At 53.2% G+C, this 18062-nt stretch overlaps 2 protein-coding genes across 3 annotated transcripts; both read right to left on the bottom strand.

The window, feature by feature from the left end:
• P3H3 (prolyl 3-hydroxylase 3) lies at positions 1 to 10686 on the bottom strand. Its single transcript, XM_059466103.1, has 15 exons — positions 10276 to 10686; positions 9542 to 9694; positions 8676 to 8862; positions 8417 to 8548; positions 7439 to 7572; positions 7072 to 7161; positions 6705 to 6757; positions 6466 to 6524; positions 5191 to 5315; positions 4971 to 5066; positions 3841 to 3991; positions 3556 to 3673; positions 1111 to 1186; positions 547 to 687; positions 1 to 292 (listed from the first exon to the last, which is right to left on the bottom strand). The coding sequence occupies exons 1-15, from the start codon at positions 10684 to 10686 to the stop codon at positions 80 to 82; spliced, it is 2139 nt and encodes a 712-aa protein (XP_059322086.1). The 3' UTR covers positions 1 to 79.
• A 1026-nt stretch (positions 10687 to 11712) lies between these two features.
• On the bottom strand, positions 11713 to 18062 carry GPR162 (G protein-coupled receptor 162). Of its 2 annotated transcripts, none has more exons than XM_059466105.1 (5): positions 17925 to 18062; positions 14446 to 16216; positions 13472 to 13661; positions 12762 to 12913; positions 11713 to 12598 (listed from the first exon to the last, which is right to left on the bottom strand). In XM_059466105.1, exons 2-5 carry the CDS (start codon positions 15283 to 15285, stop codon positions 12071 to 12073), a joined length of 1710 nt encoding a protein of 569 aa, XP_059322088.1. In that variant the 5' UTR covers positions 15286 to 16216; positions 17925 to 18062; the 3' UTR covers positions 11713 to 12070. The 2 variants fall into 2 exon arrangements, with proteins under 2 accessions (XP_059322088.1, XP_059322087.1); XM_059466104.1 differs by lacking the exon at positions 17925 to 18062 and adding an exon at positions 17447 to 17587.

Below are 18062 nucleotides of genomic sequence, written 5' to 3'. Positions count from 1 at the left end.
TGCCTCAGGCCTCCGTGGTCCCGGTCCTCCTGTGACCTGCCAGGCCAGGCTGTGTGACAGTCCACAGGGCCCCATGCACTCAGAACTCATCTCTGGCCCGTAGCACCTTGGGCTGTTGCTTCCTGTCCAAGCCAGGCTTCTGTCTCTGATCTGCAGGCTTGGCTGCACGGCTGGGAGCACGAGGCTCTGAGGAGGATCTGCTGCTGCCATCAGTTCCTTGATGTTTATCTCCATCAGGCTGGTCCTGCTCCATGGCCCTCTGCTCCATCAGCTCCTCTGCCTTCACCCGTTCCTGCAGCCATGGAGACAGAAATGATGTGAATCCTCCCTGCTGGGGTCTCGATGAAACACATCCACCCGACTGCTCCAGAACTCAATTCCCCTCTGCAGGACCCATCCCAGGCTGGCCCCCCCACCACACACCCTGTCCAAGGGCAACCCCCAGGTGCTGCACGGTGCCCTGCCCCAAGGGAAAGCCCAGAAGCTGTTCCTCAGTGGGATTTGATCTCACTTGGAGGTACTTTGTCCCTTCAGCATGCCCTTCACCTGCTCAGCATGCTCCGGGGAGTGCGTGTACCAGAGGGCAATGGCGCAGCGCCTGCCGTGCCTCACGGCCCACACGCCGTGTGGGTTCTCCTTGCCAGAGCTGAAGGCCACCAGCCTCCCACACTTGGGACGCACCTCGGCCTGCCAGGAGAGAGACAAGAGACTGTGAAGCCAGCAGACCCCTGCTCTGGATGACACAGTCCTCCTACAGAGGTCACACACCCTGTGGGAACGTGGAAGTGCAGAGAGCTGCTAGGCACCTACAGCCAGTCTGTGAGCAAGGCAGGCCTTGGAGAGGGACAGAGAGAATCAATGGGGCAACAAAGGTCACAAACACCCACAGACTGGAAGAGCCTGGAAAATCTCAGCTAGGAAAGAGTCAAACTCTCCCCTGTCTGAGATTTGCCTCAATTTCCCTTTAGCTGTCCCTATTTGAATCTGACACTGCACCAGCACTGGATTGTTTTTGGAGTGGTGGGATCCGATAACCAACCAGTTTCCTCCTGCACAGACTAAGTCTCGCCCTCAGTTCTCTCTCCCTCTTTTGGCCAGTCCCAGACTTACTGTGACAGTCACAGTGTCCATTTCAGTGAAGAAAAGGCCTCCACCTTGGAAGTCATCATTGAGGTAGAGAATGCCACTGTGGACAAAAAGAAAGAGAACATTTGTAGGGTGAAGCTTATTCCTCCCAGGTGCTTCCCTACACTCCTTGTCACAGGTTGAAAAGCAAGTAGACCAGTTAGCAGGAGAATCCATCTGAGGGTGTTAAATACAGCAGTGCCTAGCTCAGGGGAGTCCCTGAGCTGCAAGCCACAGGAAGCTGGGAGAGTATGCCAGGGAATTAGCTCTACACACTTGTCCCGTTTTATTTTGGCTTGTTCTTAATCCCCTGCAGCATGCATCTGTGACACTGCTGTGACAATGCCCTGGGCTTGACAGACCTTGTTTCTAACCTGTTGTTTATGTTTCAAGGTTGGGAATAATCCAACTCCTGGAAGAGGAGACTGATCAGCAAAGAAAGCCATGTCTTAACAGCCAAGGAATTTCAGGGTAACATCAGAATTGGAATGATCAAAAAGGGGCCTGGTGCATGTAGAAAAGAAAATTAAACCAAGAAACTTCTTTACTAAAGTTATACAAAAAGAGAAGTAGTAAGGACACTGTACAGCACAGGTGAGCCCACAGTCGAGTAGGTGAAAGAATGGGCCACAAACTGCCCAGGTTCTTCTTGGTATTCAATTAAGCTGATAGAAAACAACAGAGGAACAACAGAGGATCTTAGTTAATGGGACAGAGAGGAAGACATACTAATGAACACAGCGGTTGCTGAAGCAACGTTAAGGACATAAGTGCAGTGAGAGGATTACCAGCCCTGGAAGCCAGGAAGTTGTAGCTCTTCTGCCACAGGGCTTTAGTAAGGCTGTGAAGCCAGAGGGGTGACATGAGTGGAGAAAAGCAAGGACAGCTCTCTCATGTCCAAAGGGAGAGGAAGGCAGGGATAATGGTTGAAGCATAAACAGTGTTATCCTGACCTCAGTAGTCTGCAGGCTTTAGACTCCATTTCTGAGAAGGATAATTGGAGGACAAGAAGCAAATGGAAAATGGTCTTAAAATGTAACATTGGGGTACTAAAAGCAGATTGGCTACCCACATAATGTTTGAAAAAATAGTGCATTTTCCAAGGAAACACTACATGCTCAATCTCAGCAGTTTGGACTGTGGTAAAAGGACTCAGAATGGTGCCATAGGGGAAATTTCTAATGAAAAGAGAAGGTGAAGGTGAGCATGACCAGCACATAGGGACCAGTGCACTGCTGGCATCCAAAGGAGCACTGTGCACCCAGAGCAGCATCACAGGAACTCATGGGCCCCTGGGTCCAATCCTGCTCAATGTCATCATTAATGCCCACAGCAGAGATTCACATGAAAGATCCAGGAAGTTTGGAACACAGGCACTTCATTCAAAAGGACACTGCAAGAGCTCAGCCCTTAAGCTGGTTGGGCAGTCACAGCTCGAGCGGCAAGAGGACAGGGATGCTCCCAAAAATAGCTCAGTGGCATAGATCCCCAGAAGGTATTTTACCATCCATTCAAGTGGAAGTCAGAGAACCAAGGGAGCAGTAAAGGGACAGGACAGCTTTCTCACAGGAGGGACAGAGATCTAACTGGTTAAACAACAAAGTCTGGTAACTTTGCAATCTGGTTATACCAAGTAAGCACTGGTATGTGAAGGGAAACAACTCAGCGATAATGGAATTCCCTCTAAGTCCCATATCTTCATCATAGCTGCATAGAGATTTCTGCTCTGGATACAGCTACCATTCAAAGAAAAGACAAGTAAAATTTCTGGATGCATGGGATGAGATGGCAAGTAGGAGGAATCAGCTGTAGTGAACTGACCTCATCTGGCTGCAGTGTGCAACAACTGGCATCACCATTAAACTATATTTCAGGTTCTTTCACAGAGGAGTAACAAAACCTGCCACAGGCTGGAAAAAACACAAACTCTCACATGGAATGGAAAAACCCAGCATAAAGTATTTGCAGTGAATCTTGAGAGAATAGGCACTGAAGTACACTGCCCAAACAAAAGGAATCCAAGGAGCCTGACTATCCGTTTCCTGTAACTCACAGAATTCTGTAAAAGATGGAACTCAACTACAAGAAACAGCCTGTCAAAAGGGCTGGCAGCTGACTGTAGTACTGTGGCAGACCCACAAGATAGCAGCTTGATATCATGGTTCTAATCTGTGCAGCCTCCCAGCCTCATTCTGCTCTCTGTTAAAGCTGGCTGTGTCAAGCAAGGAGGGGAAAAAGGGCAGGTCTTCCCAGCCCAGGGAAGGTGTTTCACTCCTATTCAGCTCCTTCTGAAACTGCTGATGCAGCCTTCTGCCTGATGCTACAGTTCTCGATGGCTTTGAGCCAACCATCAGCAGGTTTCTATGAGCTAAGCTCATCCTCTGATGGGGCCAGGGATATCTTCACATGATCTAATGCAGGTGCTCTTACCTGTAGTCCCTGTACACATAAGCAGGAGGTTCTTTCCAGCATTCTTGCCCCTCAGGATCCAAGAGACAATTGTCAGCATGGACAGGATGACTAAGATCCATGCGACTTTCCTGTTCCCCTGAAAATGCACAAAAATGAATATGGACATTTTCAGCCTCAAGAATGGATAAAGCAGAGAGGAAGGGGTACAATGAGAATAAAAGGAGGAAATTTTCCTGAGAGCACATGGCTGGGAGTGAGGAGACTCTCTGGGAGACAGGGACTAACAGGATGAAGGTTCTTTACCATCTACAGCTCTGCGGCACACAAGGTGTGTGAATGAAAAATGGAGTTTCTTTCCAGGAGTGAAATAGGACTCGATGATTCTCCGAGATTTCTCACTAGCCTGCAGAAGCAATTTGGCGTCTCTCCACTCCACGTCCCCATTTTGGGCCAGCTACAAGTGAAAAATAAGTCTGTTACAATACTTACAAAGACACTCTAAGAACTGATACACGTATACAGCACAGAAGAAGAGACCTTTGTCTCCTGTGGTCACTCAGGCAAGAAAAGAAGACATTTTCTCATTTAATTATAACTCAGAAGTACAACTTGACAGCACAGCAATTATTTCCTTCTCCTTGGCCCATGAAGCCACATCTGGAAAGCTGCATCATTTTGGATCTCCCACTACACAAGAGATACTCAGAGACTGAAGTGAGTCTTGAATGAAGAGTCCTAAGATGGCAGGAATGTTGGAACACATGACTTAGAAAAAGAGGCTGAAAGATTTGGCTTTCTTCAGTCTAGAGAAGAGAAGGCCAAAGGAACATCTAAGTACAGCCTCCTGTCACCTAAAAGAGGGTTACAGAGGAAATGGAGACAGTGTCTCCTCAAAGAGACTCACTGAAAAGAGGCAGCAGACAAAAGCTGCAGCAAGGGAAATTTTGGCTAGATATGAAGAAAAATTTCACCCTCACAAGACTGGTACAGCTCCAAAAAAGGTGCCCAGAGAGGCTGGAGAATCCCCACCCTTGGAAATGTTCAGAACTTGCCTAGGCAAAGAATCGAGGGAATTCATCTAGCTTTGGAATTAGACATGCTGCAAGCTGGAGGTCAGATTGGAGATCTCAAGAGGCTCCTTCTACCTTAATTTATTCTCCAGCTCTAAACTAAGCATGTCTGTAAGGCTACCTTCACAGGGACAAGCAGTCCCCAAACCCTGCCTCACAGAAGAGAAAGCACTTGTCACGCCTTCCACGTACAACATGCCTGAATGTGACTGAGGAGGAAGGCCAGAGGAGACCACAGGTGTTGTGAAGGAGACAGCACACCCATGACACCACCCAGAGTGCAATCCACAGAAGAAAACACTCAGGTGGCAAACTCTCTTTCTGCACAATTAAGAAGACAGCAGACTCACAGATGCATTTTACCTGCACGGCCTTCAAAACAGTTAACCCTTCAAATCTCTCATGTGGGGTGTGAGGCGACCGCCTTGCCCGGTACCCATCTCCTGCTTCCCCTGCTGCCTGGAACACAAGGACACAGATGACATGCATTAGGCTGCCAGCTCTCCTCCATGCAAACCCTACTGCCCTGCCTGCTGAGGAGGAAAGTACACAGACAGGAGTTCTTACAGGATCCTGGCCTCACCTTTGTCAGTCGGAGAAGGTCCTTACACTCAGACTCCGTCAGCACTCTGTCGAACACAACCCGCTGGGTTCCATTCATCTGCTGGGAATCCATCGTGACAGCAATGCCCTCAAAAGGCAAAGCACCTGTTGAGAAGCAAGCACAGACAGGCATGATGAGGCTTTGGACAAGAACCCCTCAGACAGCAACCCCCCGCCTGGATAAGGAAGTGGAGAGACACTCTACATTCTCTGAGAAGACAGGACAGTTCCCCAGAAGAGCCCGCTCCTTGCAGACCCCTCACATGCTTCAGGGGAACCAGAGCACCAGCTGCAGATGCTGGCCTACAGCACGTGCTTCAGGAGCCAGCAGACACTTGGGACTTGCTGGGAGAGCAGCAGGGAGCTGGGGGAAGTTGAGTGCACTGTGGATTGCAGCAGCAGAGCAGGTCCAGCCTACTGGAGTGAGGCTCTGGAGAAAAGAAGCAGGTAAACACCTCCATCAACCCTCCTTTCAATCATCTTTCATCAACATCTTATCCAAGAATTATCTCTGGTGAATCTTTCTGCTTTCTTCACCCCAAAGAGAAGCACTGGATATTAGCTGATGATTTAGCTTTTTGATCTTTGGCCTTTTTCCCCACCCTTTTTGACCTCTGGATGATGAGGAATGCCCTCATCAGGCCCTTAGAAGGCTCTGCTCTCACAAGTGCCACAGCAGAGAACCACTCAGGGTCATTTCAAGCAAAGACTCCATGACTGAGCCCTTCCAGAGGCTCCACATCCACACATAAGAACAGGGGACCACAAGAACACGAGACTCTGCACTGCAACCTGCATCATTCAGCCACAAACCCCTTGAACTTCTACTTTTCAGGGTAAGACTTGCCCAAGCTATATTGTCTGCTTCCAGTTTCCATTTCTTGCCCCCTCCCTTCGTGTCCCTTTCAGGAAAGTGTTGATTGAGGTTGGGCTGGTGGAGCTGAACCAGGTTTGGTGTAGACACTGCTGGCACAGAGATCTGCATGTCCATGGGCTTGTCACACATTCAGGCTGTCCTCAGCTTCTCCAGCCACAGTGCCCTTTGAGTTTGCATGCCAGAGATGTAGGCAGCGAGATTTTGCAAGATTACACATGCACCAAAGAGGAAGAAAAGAACAGTGAGAAGACTTGCTGAGCCATTCAAGTCAGTCTGCATCTACGCTAGCATTCAAATGTCTGAGGGTGGAAGACAGCATTTAGCCTGAGTAAGTCTGGCTGACTGCATCCAAGACCTCCTTCAGGCTCTTTTACTCACCCCTCTTCTCCTTCTCTTCCACATCCAGAGTTTCCTGCTTTTGCTTCTCCTGATCCTCTCTCGGGAGCAAGGGAAAAAGCAGAGACCAGGGCTGTCAGTACACAGAGCTGTGCCCAACCCTCCTCTGTAGCAGCATTTCACATCCTTCCCATTCCTTTTGTCCTCATTTCTCTAGGTATTACTGTTCCTTGTACCACCCCTACTTGTACTGCAGTCCTAGCTGACCTGCCCAATCTTACCTGTGTTTCTCCCTTAGGTTTTCAGGAATCAGCTCATCTGGAGTCCAAAGATCCTGTAAGGAAAAAAACCACAGGTGGTTCAGTACACAACAAACCTTGCACTGCTTCTCCAGTGAGTATCAGACCAACCACTGTGGCCCACTTCTCAAGACAGACAAATTGAGCCAATGCTTATGGTTACAGCAGCAATTTCAAATTAACTTCAGTCCTGGAGCAGAAGAAAGGCCTTAAAGATCCACCTCATAAGGACTTGGGGGTCCTCCTCATCAGCATCTGGTCATGGCCTACTAAAGTGAATTCTGACAACTGAGATTGTGAACAATTGGTGAAACCATGGCAGGAAGATTAAAATGATATTGTTACTTACAGGGTCATGAAAAGTTTCTCCCAGATGCTCCACTGCATAATAAATCAACTTCTTCTCCATCAAAGATCTCTGCACATAATGCTGAATACTCTAAGGAAGAAAACAGACTGTCAAACAACCACCTCACAAAAGACAACCCCATCCCTGTCCAGGGCAGAAGCCTGTCCCATCCCACTGCTGTGCACAATTAAAGCCTGTATTTGGCCTCAAGGGACACTGACTGTGACAGACTAAACTCCAGTTTCTTCAGTCCTGGCCTTGGCACATGTCTGCAGTGAAACACCTTCCCCTTTTTGTCTCATGGACTGTGATCCTGTCCTGTGGGACAGGGGAGGACCAGCAGGGACAGACCTGGAGCTGTACCTACCTGTCTGGCTGTGACAGCTGCGTCCTCTCCTAGCTCAGTGCGATACTGCTTCATTTTCTCCAACATGGGCTCATCCGTGGGATAGAACAGCAAGTAGGAAGCAGCACATTCAGCAGCCATTGTCTGGTTCCCAACTTGTGCAGGGACAGAAGAGAACAATCACAGATGTCTCTGAGAGACTTGAGCAGGGATGTGTACAGGCCAGCAGCACCCAGAGTCCCTGTCAGGACTGGCCTTACACCAACACACATCAGCCCTGCCTAGCTGGGCCTCCACCCAGCGATGGGAATGACCCTGGTACAGAACAGGCATGCCTTTAATGCTGATTGGGAGCTGGTTTAGAAGAAACAGATTAAAAGTAAGTGTATTTTGAAAGAGAGATGGTCCCACTTCCCTCATGCAACAGACAAGATGAGGGGTGTAGCAGCATCTTTGAGATACAAGTTTTCCCAGTGGTCTAACAGAGGAAATAAGAGTTGGGTCAGAGTGGGGAGGAGCAGGGGTATGCAAAAGGGGTGTGTGAAGTGACAGAGTGACAGGATGTCCAGTGTCATGCCAGGCTATCAGTTCAGCAGGTAGGGATGCCTCAGAAGGAACACCTCTGCTGAGATGAGATGTGTGTGCAGCCTCTAGGCAGGAAGTGGGAGCCTGCCCTGGAGCCAGGTACTGAAAAGGAGGGTATAGAACACTCAGCAAATAGCTGGAACAAGGTCCTGAAAAAGTGTACTGGAGGAAGGACGTGGAAACAGCCTCACACCACAGAACCTGGGCAATAAGACCGAAGAAGACCACAAGGGACATCTCCCAAGGTGGCCACAGTCCTGAAGAGAGGTTCTGGGAAGAGTTAGGGGGCAAACAGAAGTAGAGCTCAGGTCAGTGTGCCGTTTTTCCCCATGACAAGCTGCCCTCCAGGATCAGAGGCAAAGGACAAGTGTAGGGGTGCCACAGCACAACCTGCTGGTTTGTGGCTCTGCTCACCCTGGCTGTAGGCAAACTGCAGCAAATCAAGATGAGAGGGTATGAAATCTTCTGTAGCAGAAATTCTCCCCGGCTTTGTGGCAATTTCCAGGACGCACTGCTGCCTGCACTTCAAAACCTGAATATAATGGGCTGCAAGAGAGAACAGCAAGAAAGGTGGTAGCCCACACTTCTTCCAGACAGGAGTGCTGCGTGATGGGATGTGCCCAGGGTGGGGAGCACAGCCTTCCCACCCAGCCCTCTGCGCCTCTAACACTACCTGCAATGGCTTCATACAGGCCAGGCTGCATTTTCTCCTCCTCATCCTCATCCTCCCGAGGCCCTTCACACAGGGCACGACACTCTTCCAGTGCTGACAGGGCCTCTGAGAGTGACTCCTCCAGCCTGGCCACGGCCTGCAGGTACTCATCTGCATCATAGTGCTGCACACCAGTCTCATATGCTTCCTGTGAAGGACAGATCCAGGTCCCCTCATCAGTGTGGGTGACACCAAAGGATGCCCTGAGACTTCTGAATCGCTCATAGGATGGTGCTGACATTAAGGGGCCCACCTGCTCCTGCACAGTCAACCACACAGTGACAGCAAATCCCACACTAAAGCCAAATAACTATCATCAAAAAGTCTCTCTGTCACACTTGCAGTAGTTTGTCCTCACCTGGAAGAGAAGGCTGCAGGGAGATCTTCATGCAGCCTTTCAGACACAAAGGGGTCTGAGCAAGACTTTAGACCAAGGCCTGTAGTGACAGTATTAAACTGAAAAAGTGTTTTGATGGAAGATAAAATATTTTTTGGACTGGAGATAAGATACTTTGATGATGACTGTTAGGAAACACTGAAGCAGGTTGCCCAGAAAAGCTGTGGATGTCCCATCCCTCAAAGAGTTCCAAGGCCAGGTTGGATGGGGCTTTGAGCAACCTGATCTAGTGGAAGGTGTCCCTGCCTATGGCAGGGGACTTGCATTAGGTGATCATTAAAGGTTCCTTCTGGGCTAAATCTCTCTATGATTCTGTGTATGGGGGCCTGTCTCAAGCCATGGCCTTTGTGTGGGAACAGATCAGGGTCCCAGACCAGTCCCTAGGGTGGACAAAGAGCTGCTCATGCATGGCTCTGCACTGAGCCCTCACCCAGTGTGGCGTGGCCTCCAGGTCCTGGAAGCTGTCTGACTTCACCCCTGACATACGCCGGTACTTCTCGATGTCCTCCTGCATTTGGAGGTGCTGGGGATTAGCCATGAAGAAGGTGTGAGCGGCAGACACGGCCTGATCCAGCTTCTTCAGCTGTGGAGAAAAGGCAGCGGCGCCTGTCATGCTCCTGCAGGTCTCTGCTGTTCACGCCCACCCCTCACCCCAGCTGCTTCCCGGCTTCACAGAATCACAGAATGGGTCAGATTGGAGGAGGCCACAGTGGGTCATCTGCTCCAACCTCCCTGCACAAGCAGGGTCGTCCTACAGCACATGGCACCAGATTGCATCCAGATGGTTTTGGAATGTCTCTGGTGAGGGAGATTCCACAACTGCTCTGAGCAATCTGTTCCAGCGCATGGTCAGCCGCATAGTAAAGTTCTTCCTAATATTCCACCTAAAGGTGGAACTTCATGTGCACCAGTTTCTGCCTGTTGCCTCTTGTAGTGGCTGGCACCAGTGAGAAGAACCTGGCTCCATTCCCCTGGCAACCCCCCTGCAGGTATTTACGCGCATCAGTAAGGTTCCCTCGAGGCTGTCTCTGCTCGAGGCTGAGGGAAAGGCGTTCACACCCCGGCTGCCCAGGGACCCTCCAGGAGAGCCGTGCCACGCCCGCCCCTGCCGGGACAGCACCGCGGGAGGCGCACACTCCCACCCGCGCCCGGGGCTGTGCCCACCTGGAAGAAGGCCACCTGCAGGTAGTTATAGGGCTCCCTGCGCTCGAAGTCGCGGCGCACGGCGCGGCTGGCGCGGTGCGCGGAGGGCGCGGGGCGCAGCCGCCGGCCCAGGCACTGCTGCAGGCACCGGGCGCGCTGCAGCACCGGCCCGAGCAGCGCGGCCTCCCAGCGCCCGGGCCCGCCGCCCAAGGGCTCCTGGCGGGCGCAGGCGGCGCGGCAGGCGCGGCGGGCGGCCCGCAGCCCCGCGTAGCTGTGCAGGGCGCGCTGCAGCAGCTCGGCCGCCCGCGCCCAGTCCCGCGCCAGGTACGCCCTCACGCCGTCCGCGTACAGCAGGTCGAACGGCACCAGCCGGCCCGGCGACGTGGCGGCCGCGGCGGCGGCCAGCAGGCTGAGGCACAGCAGCGAGGCCATGGCTCCGCGAGGAGAAGGCGGAGGAGGAGGAGAAGGGGTCCTGGCGGGCCCCGGGCTCGGCCCACCCCGGGGGCGGCGCCGGTCCGGGGCCGCGGTGGGCGGGAAGGCTCGGCCCAGGTCCCGCTGTGCCGGCCGAGAGCCGCCGCTGCCTCGGGGGCTCCGGTGCTGCAGCCGCCGCTGTGTCTGACGGGCCCCTGGTCCGGGCGGCCTCCCCAGCGCGAACCCTCCCTTTGGGGTGGGTCACTCAAAGGCCTCCAAGGACGCCTCTCCTTGGAGTCACGCTTGGACACTTCATACTGCCATCACACGGAGAACTGCCTTGGGCATGACAGGATACCTATCTCCCTCTGACACTGCCTCCCCTGGGACAATGCCAAACCTTTGCCCTTGGCTGGAATGACAGCCAACACCAGCCAGAAGGTCCATCACCCACACAGTACTCTCGCACCTCCCTGCCAAGAATTGTGTCTGGGGCAGGAGCTTGCTCCAGACCTCACCACTCCCAGCTTTGCTGGTGGGGGCAATTGAGGGGGACTTCCCTCAGAAGCTTCTGTCAGCTTTCCTGTTTGGCTGAGAAGTTTGGGCCATCTGAACTTTCACACAAAGTTTGCACTGGAATCAATAGCTTGCACTGGTGAAATAAGATGTTAAGGGTCAGGATCTTCTTGGAGAGAATTTAATTCTTTCCAAGCCTGGAGTTGCTTCAAAGCAAAACCTTTTGCTGAGCAGTGTTAAAAACTTGAGGCCTCTCCTGCTTAGCACCACATCTGAAATGGACAAAAGACCTTTCACCCAGTCTCCCATGACAACTCCTCTAAGGGCATCATTCACTTTCCTCGGCTGCTAAGCATCTGCTGCCTTTCAGAGAAACTGACAAGGAAGGATGAAGAGGGAGGAAAGGAGACTCGCACATTTTGCATTTCCCTTCCAGAAGCCTGTGAAGCTTCATTAAACACCGGGCCAATAATTTTGTTTCTATGGAAACAAAATTATTACTAATATAGTATTTTAAAAACAGACACACGATTGACACTCCAAATATAGAATTTTAATACCATTCTGCGCCTGCCTTGTCTCTTAGGGCAGAGCGGATGCGAGGGTGGAGTTCACAAAGGGACGGGACTGGCAAGGGTGCCAAGTGGCGGTGGCAGCGGTGGATGTGTTTGTAACCTGAGAGCAGGCACAGGCTGTCTGTCCGTCCGTTGTGCTCCCTTCTGCGGATCTGTCCCACTTCTCTTTCCCCCACCAGCATGGGGTGCCGTGTTTTCTGCCTGCTGGCGAGAAAGATGAGAATGCAAATTAGTGATTGGGTCCTGGGACAAAGGGAACGCTTGAAGTTTTATTTAAAAACTGTGATGGCACTGAATGTTTTTGATGCTGTCCCTCATAGTTTGGGGTCCTGGAAGGTCTGTGGCTCGCAGGCCTCTGGGGTCCTTTCACATGGCGCCTGCTCTCCATCCTGCAGATGCCAGACTTCGTTGCCAAGCACAGAGCAGCGCCGTGGCCGGTCGGAATTCTCCTCCTCCCTGCTGCCGAGGGAGAGGCGGCGGTCGCGGCGTGATGCGAGCAGGAGACGGGAGTGCCGTGGGCTGCAGGCTGGGCTGGGCTGCGGTGTCTCGTCGATGAACGTGGTGATCTCATCTCGGAAGAAGCAGGCGCTGGAGCTGGAGCCCCGGGGCAACAGCCCCCCCTCCAGAAACTGCCGTAGGGTCGTCAGCTCATCTTCCGGGGGCCGCCGGCGGTGCTGGTAGTCATGCAGCTGGGGAGGCAAGAAACCAGGGCCCCCGGGCTTGCGGGGGGTGGGAATGCGGATGTCGTCAGATGAAGACCACTTGTGTAGGAAGGATGGAGCAGAGCGGTGGGCGGAGAAGATGTTAGTCTCATCATGTGACATTCTCCGTGAGATAGGGACCTGGAAAACAGAGGAGGGGGCAGGTGATGGAAGACTTGAAAAGTCAGAATAAGAAGGGAGTAGCTGAGGTTCGCAGAGAGGAGAGTCAAGAGGACACAAAGACGTGGGAACCTGACAGAGGAGGAAGTGGGTTGTGGGGCTGCCCCGCTAGCTCTTGGCTCACCTGCAGGTAATGCACCTTGTCCTGGGGCAACAACATGTGGTGCATGGGCAGCAGCTTGATGTCCCGAGAGTCCCGCTTCGCAGCTGCGGCGCCGTTCGCATCGAATCTCACTTTGCAGATCCTGCCATCTCCATAATCATCACACACACCATCTGTTGGCAAAGACGAGAACGGCAGTCAACACTTTTCAGTCAGAAGAGGAGCATTATCAGGGCACCTGGACACCATCCTAATGCTTATCTGACTTGTGCTGCCCTACTTGCAGCCCTCAGGGCTTGCCTCTGAACGAGGACCTTGTCTTTCTGCTTGCAGCAGCACTAAAGCACCCACTCAGTGCCCTATTTCTTCTGTCTTGCCTTTGAATTGCTCACTGCCAGGTCTTGGACCCTTGAATGAGCGAGCTGGGCTGAGGCCCAGCATGTCACTTCGGTTGTGGTTTGGCAGCCACACACAATGTATCTATGCTTGCAACTAGTGAGGAGGATGTTGCACTAATGCTTCCTGGATGCTAGTCCTAAGGCGGTGAGCGGCAGAGCCCTCCACAGAATAAATTTTCTCGTGGTTGCTGACTTCAAGCGGTAACATGAATGTCACTGAGCCACCTGCAACACCACAAGATCCTTTTCCCAAAGACCCCCCCTCTTTCCTCTGTAGTCTTTTGGGGAGGTTGGTTAGTGAAGAGAGGTGACTGTGGGTGGTGAGGAGCTTACCATCCTCTGTGTCTTCCTCAGACATGATGGCCACACACTGCTCCCACACGGTGCGGAGATCTGCTCGGTAGCGCTCGCAGGACCAGATAAAAGAGGGGAGCAGCAAGGTCTGCACCATGGAACACCAGAGCACAGCCAGAACCATCCAGGTGGGGGCCGTATCATAGCGCAGGCTGAAAAAGCTCACGACCTTTAAGGCAAGAAAAAGCAACAATGCCAAGGAGACAGAAGTAGGGATCAAGGCAGAAAGGTAATGCGAATCAATTCTGTAGCAGAACATAATCTGTCTCTAAAGGATTCATCCAGTAATTATCCCTTGAAAACCTGCTCCTGGGGTCTTGCCCCAGGTTTGCCGGACCATATTCCAAGCTGTCATATATCTAACATGAGACCTGGTGCTAGCATCCCTTCTTCCTGTACTCGTTACCAGCTGGAGCTAAATAGGTGCTAACAAAGGACACAGCCGCTGGGGAAAAAAATAATCTGTGACTCAGCCTCTCCCCTTTTAAGGGTTCTTTTTGAGAACTTCTCCAGCTCTCCAATTTTGCACAGAATCGACCGGCTAGCCAAAACCTGAATACTGCCTGCAGCCACACAAGCAGAAGGAAAAAGACAACTGGATGCATCAGCTGTTAAAGCTGGTGTATCAGAAGCAAACTGGAGAAATAGAAATCTCATTGTTTTTACAAGTAAGTTTGCAGAATAATTTCCTCTCCTCTTAGCCACTTAAAACTTGCACAGTGGTTTTAGCTGTGTGGTGTGTATTCCCCAGGCTTAGATTTAAGAAAATGCTGCTGCGGAAGGATGAGAGAATTACTGCAATCTTTTTAAAACCACCACTCAGAATAACACAGATTCAGATGCGGCAGTTCTGCGGCTGGTGGGACAGGAGAGATCCTTCTCTAAAACTTGAGAGAAAAGCAAATCTGCTTTAACTGCAGACTCTGAAGGCAAAGGGAGAAGTGGATGCTTACCAAGATAGGCACCCCAGTGAGCGTGTCATACAGGAAGACAATGGCGCTTATGAGGTTGGTCATCTGCAAGGAGGTCTTGGCTGACTCGGAGCCGTCTAGTGAAGACCTCCTTTTGCCTCGTACGTCCTCCACCACAATGGCTGGCACATTGAAAGTGGTGTGTGCTGATGAAGAGCAGGACGACGCTTCTTCTGCCCTCTGATGGTGGCACCGCCGGCGTCTCCTGTGCGCCCACAGGGTTTGGTAGAAGGTGATACCCACGCACACCAAGCCCATGACGATTCCTCCGAGCAGCAGGAGGCTAAAGCAAACGCCGAAGCCCAGCCCTATTTTGCTGACAATGAACTGGCAGCCACGGGCGTAGTAGCGCTCGCCGTTGTTGTGCCAGCCGATGGAGGGCAGGGTTGAGAGGATGAATGACACCATCCAGATCCCCATGACTGCGTGCAGAGCCTGCTTCTTGGCATTGCTCAGGCGGTAGTTGACCGGCCACCTCACCATCCACATGCGGTGGTAGGAGAGGGAGGCCACTGTGAAGCAGGTGGCCAGCGCCAGGGTGTAGTAGGTGGAGACAAAGACCTTGCAGATGCTTTCGTTCCAGTCGTAGTCGGAGGACTCGCGCCGCAGCTGCACCACGGCATAGGTGGTGAGGGGTACTGCTGCCATAAGGATGTGTGTGCCAGCAAGGAAGCACAGCAACAGCTCCAGAGGCTTGTGTTTCTGTTGTTTGGCCGTGATGCTGAGGATAATCCAAGAGTTGGCCAACAGAGCTAACATCCCACATGCCAGCCACCACAGCGAGTTGTTGTGCAAGGTGGACTCTGATTCAGAGTCCCCCATGCTGCCAACCCTGCTAGACTGCACCCTGCCTCTGCTGCTGGGATATTGTAAGAGGGTGAGTGGGACTCAGCACTGGGGGAGCCACGTCTCTCCTCATCTGCTGCTGCAATGTGAGTTGTTTGCACGCTGGAAGGGTTTCTCAAGGCATTGCCACCAGGTGCCAGGCTGAACAGCCGTCAACTCTGTCTCGCTTCCAGTCTTCCCTTTCCCTTCTATTTGATTATATTTCTTCCCCTTGTTCTAACTTTTTCATCTGTTTTTTTTCCCTTGTTCTCTTTCTTTTTCTTTCTTCCACCTTTTTTCTCTCATGAACACTTGCCAGTGCTTCTTCCCTCACTTGCTTGGGCTCACTTTTTTTTTTTCCTCCCCATCTATTACATCACTCTCCTCCACTCTTCTCCCAGACAAAAAGCTCTCCTTACTTCATGTGCCCACCAGACACCTTCTGACTTAGAGGCCACCTTCTGCTGGGACTGGTGAAGGCCACACACAAACAGGGACTTCTAGGGACTCCAAACACTTCGTCAGAAGCAAGTGCCTGCTTCCCAGTGTCCTAGGGAATGAGGAGCTAGGCAAGAGTTTCAGAGATGACAGGAAAAAGAGTAGAGGTCCCGATGAAAAAGTGAGGGTGGTGCATACACTGAGTGTAATTCCCCTCTCACCAAATGCCACTGCGCTGGTGGCCAGGTAGAGGTTCCTGCCAAGGCTGTCAGAGAGCTATCAACGAAGAGGGAAGGGTGAGAAACAAGATTCAAAGGGCTTCCTACCCAAGCCCTCACTGCTCTCTCACTACATTGTCCTTTTCGCTGTTTCTTTTTGCTGGTCTTTAAAGCTCTCCTGCGCAGGGCACAGCTGGCAAACAATAATGAGATGGCAGGGAGGGGAAGATCCTTTTCAAAGGTTCCCTTGGAGATTCAGGGCACGAGTTTCACTGTAGAAGAGAGAAAAGAGAAAAAGTAATTTAAGATCATTCTATCTTCCCAGATCTCTCTCTCTCTCTCTCTCCTTGCCCACACTAACACCTTGTCATGATTTAGACAGTGTGGAGCATTCCCTATGTCTTTCAGGAAACAGAAGAGCCAAATTTGTACCAGTCCCTGCACAGCTCAGGCTGGACTCTGGTCCCCACCAACTCAAGCCAGTGCTGCTGAGACCATGCTCCCTGTCCTTCCAGTCCTAGGCTCCCTACCCAAAGTGTTGCTAATGCCATTTCTGGCATGGAAGGTCTGATCTGCATCATCCCTTGCAATTCCAGCCCTGCCATCCCCATGCATGTGCTGCTACACCCCTTGTTTCAGCTGTACAGCTCCCACAGCTCCAACAGTCTTTGGACCTCAGCTTCTCTCTGCCAGTGATCTGGTTTTTAACCTGCTGCTCCCATCCATGGGTGCATTCCACCATTCCAATGGTACCCTGCCATTCCACCTTCTTGACACACAAGTCTTTCAGCAACATGTTTCTGCTGGCGCAGTTCTGGTCTCCAGAGACCCCCACAGTCACAAACCCAGGGAACAAGACTACTAACCTATTCCTGAGAGTCCTTACCTTTGCCTTCCCTGGTCCTACCAGTCAGACCCCCTTCTCTGTCTTCATCCATAGGAGACACCCAAGCAGCGTATTCCAAGAAGGTACAGGCCTGTTCTGTGTCTTGACCAGCGCAGATGTAAACTTAATCTCTATGTTGACAGCTCAGTACCCCAGCCTGAGCTAATGGCTCAGTTCCCACCCCCCGCTTCCTTCTGCCTCTCCATATTTTCTCACCCTCTCTGTGACCACCTGAGGCTTTGCCTCCTTTCCTCCCTGCTTGGAGCAGTTTGCCATGACTGGACTGGCGATGCCCCCATTCTACTCTGTTTCATCTTTTCCCCCCCAGTATCACCACTCTTGCAGTTAGGCCTGTGGCCTCTGGAGACAGTTACCGAACTACCCATCTCTGATAATTCCCAGGGGAATGAATTTCCTCGCAGCTTCTCCTTCTGCCGCCCTTCCCACCCCAGCTTGTTCTGCTGGCCCACACCGGTCCCTCGATGAGGCTGGAATCCTCCTGCTTCTGCTGGGTCTGGGGCCCAATTCTGCTCCAAGCTGTGGTTCTCCCGCTGGCAGAGACCGGAGTGCCCCCGAGCTAAGGCAGGATGCCCAGGTCGGGGAAACCCGTCCTCACCTGGCCGCGCTCCCTGGTGCGCCCCACCGCCCATCCCACAGCGGGGGAGAGCTCGGGAGCCGCTCGCGGGGCCGCCGATGCAGGGGAGGCGCGGGAGGGGGCTCGCAGGGGAAGGTGACCCAGAATGGTTGCAAAGGAGCGCGCACAGAGCCGGGGTGCCGGGAGACGCGGCCGGCCGGGCCGAGCCGCGCCGCTGCCCCGCCGCCCCCTCCCCTCGCCCCCCGCTCGGCGGCCCGGCCACGGCGGGGCTCCGGCCGCCCCGCGCTTCGCCTCGCCCGGCGGCGGCAGCGGAGCGCAGCGGCTCGGCCGGGGCTGGGCTGGGCTGAGCTGGGCGGGGGCCGCGGAGCCCGCGGGGCGCCCCGGGGCGCGGCCGTGCCCGGCGGCGGCGGCGCCGCCCTGCGCCCGGCGGAGCGGGGGCCGGCGGCGGAGCGGGGGCCGATCGCGGCGGCGGCGGCGGGGGCCGGGGGACCCATCTTACCTCTCGCCGGAGCAAGCGCTGCCATGGCGACGGGCGCCCCGCGCGGCTGTGCGCGCCTCTGCCCGGCTGTGCCGGCCCCCGGCCCGGCCGCCGCCGCAGCTCCGGCCGCCGCAGGCAGCCGCCCCGGCCCCGCGCTCC

The sequence above is a fragment of the Ammospiza nelsoni genome, chromosome 2 (assembly GCF_027579445.1).
Source record: "Ammospiza nelsoni isolate bAmmNel1 chromosome 2, bAmmNel1.pri, whole genome shotgun sequence".
NCBI classification, from domain to species: domain Eukaryota; kingdom Metazoa; phylum Chordata; class Aves; order Passeriformes; family Passerellidae; genus Ammospiza; species Ammospiza nelsoni.
The sequence above is the reverse complement of the archived record's forward strand: the minus strand, read 5'-3'. Positions and strand labels throughout refer to the sequence as shown.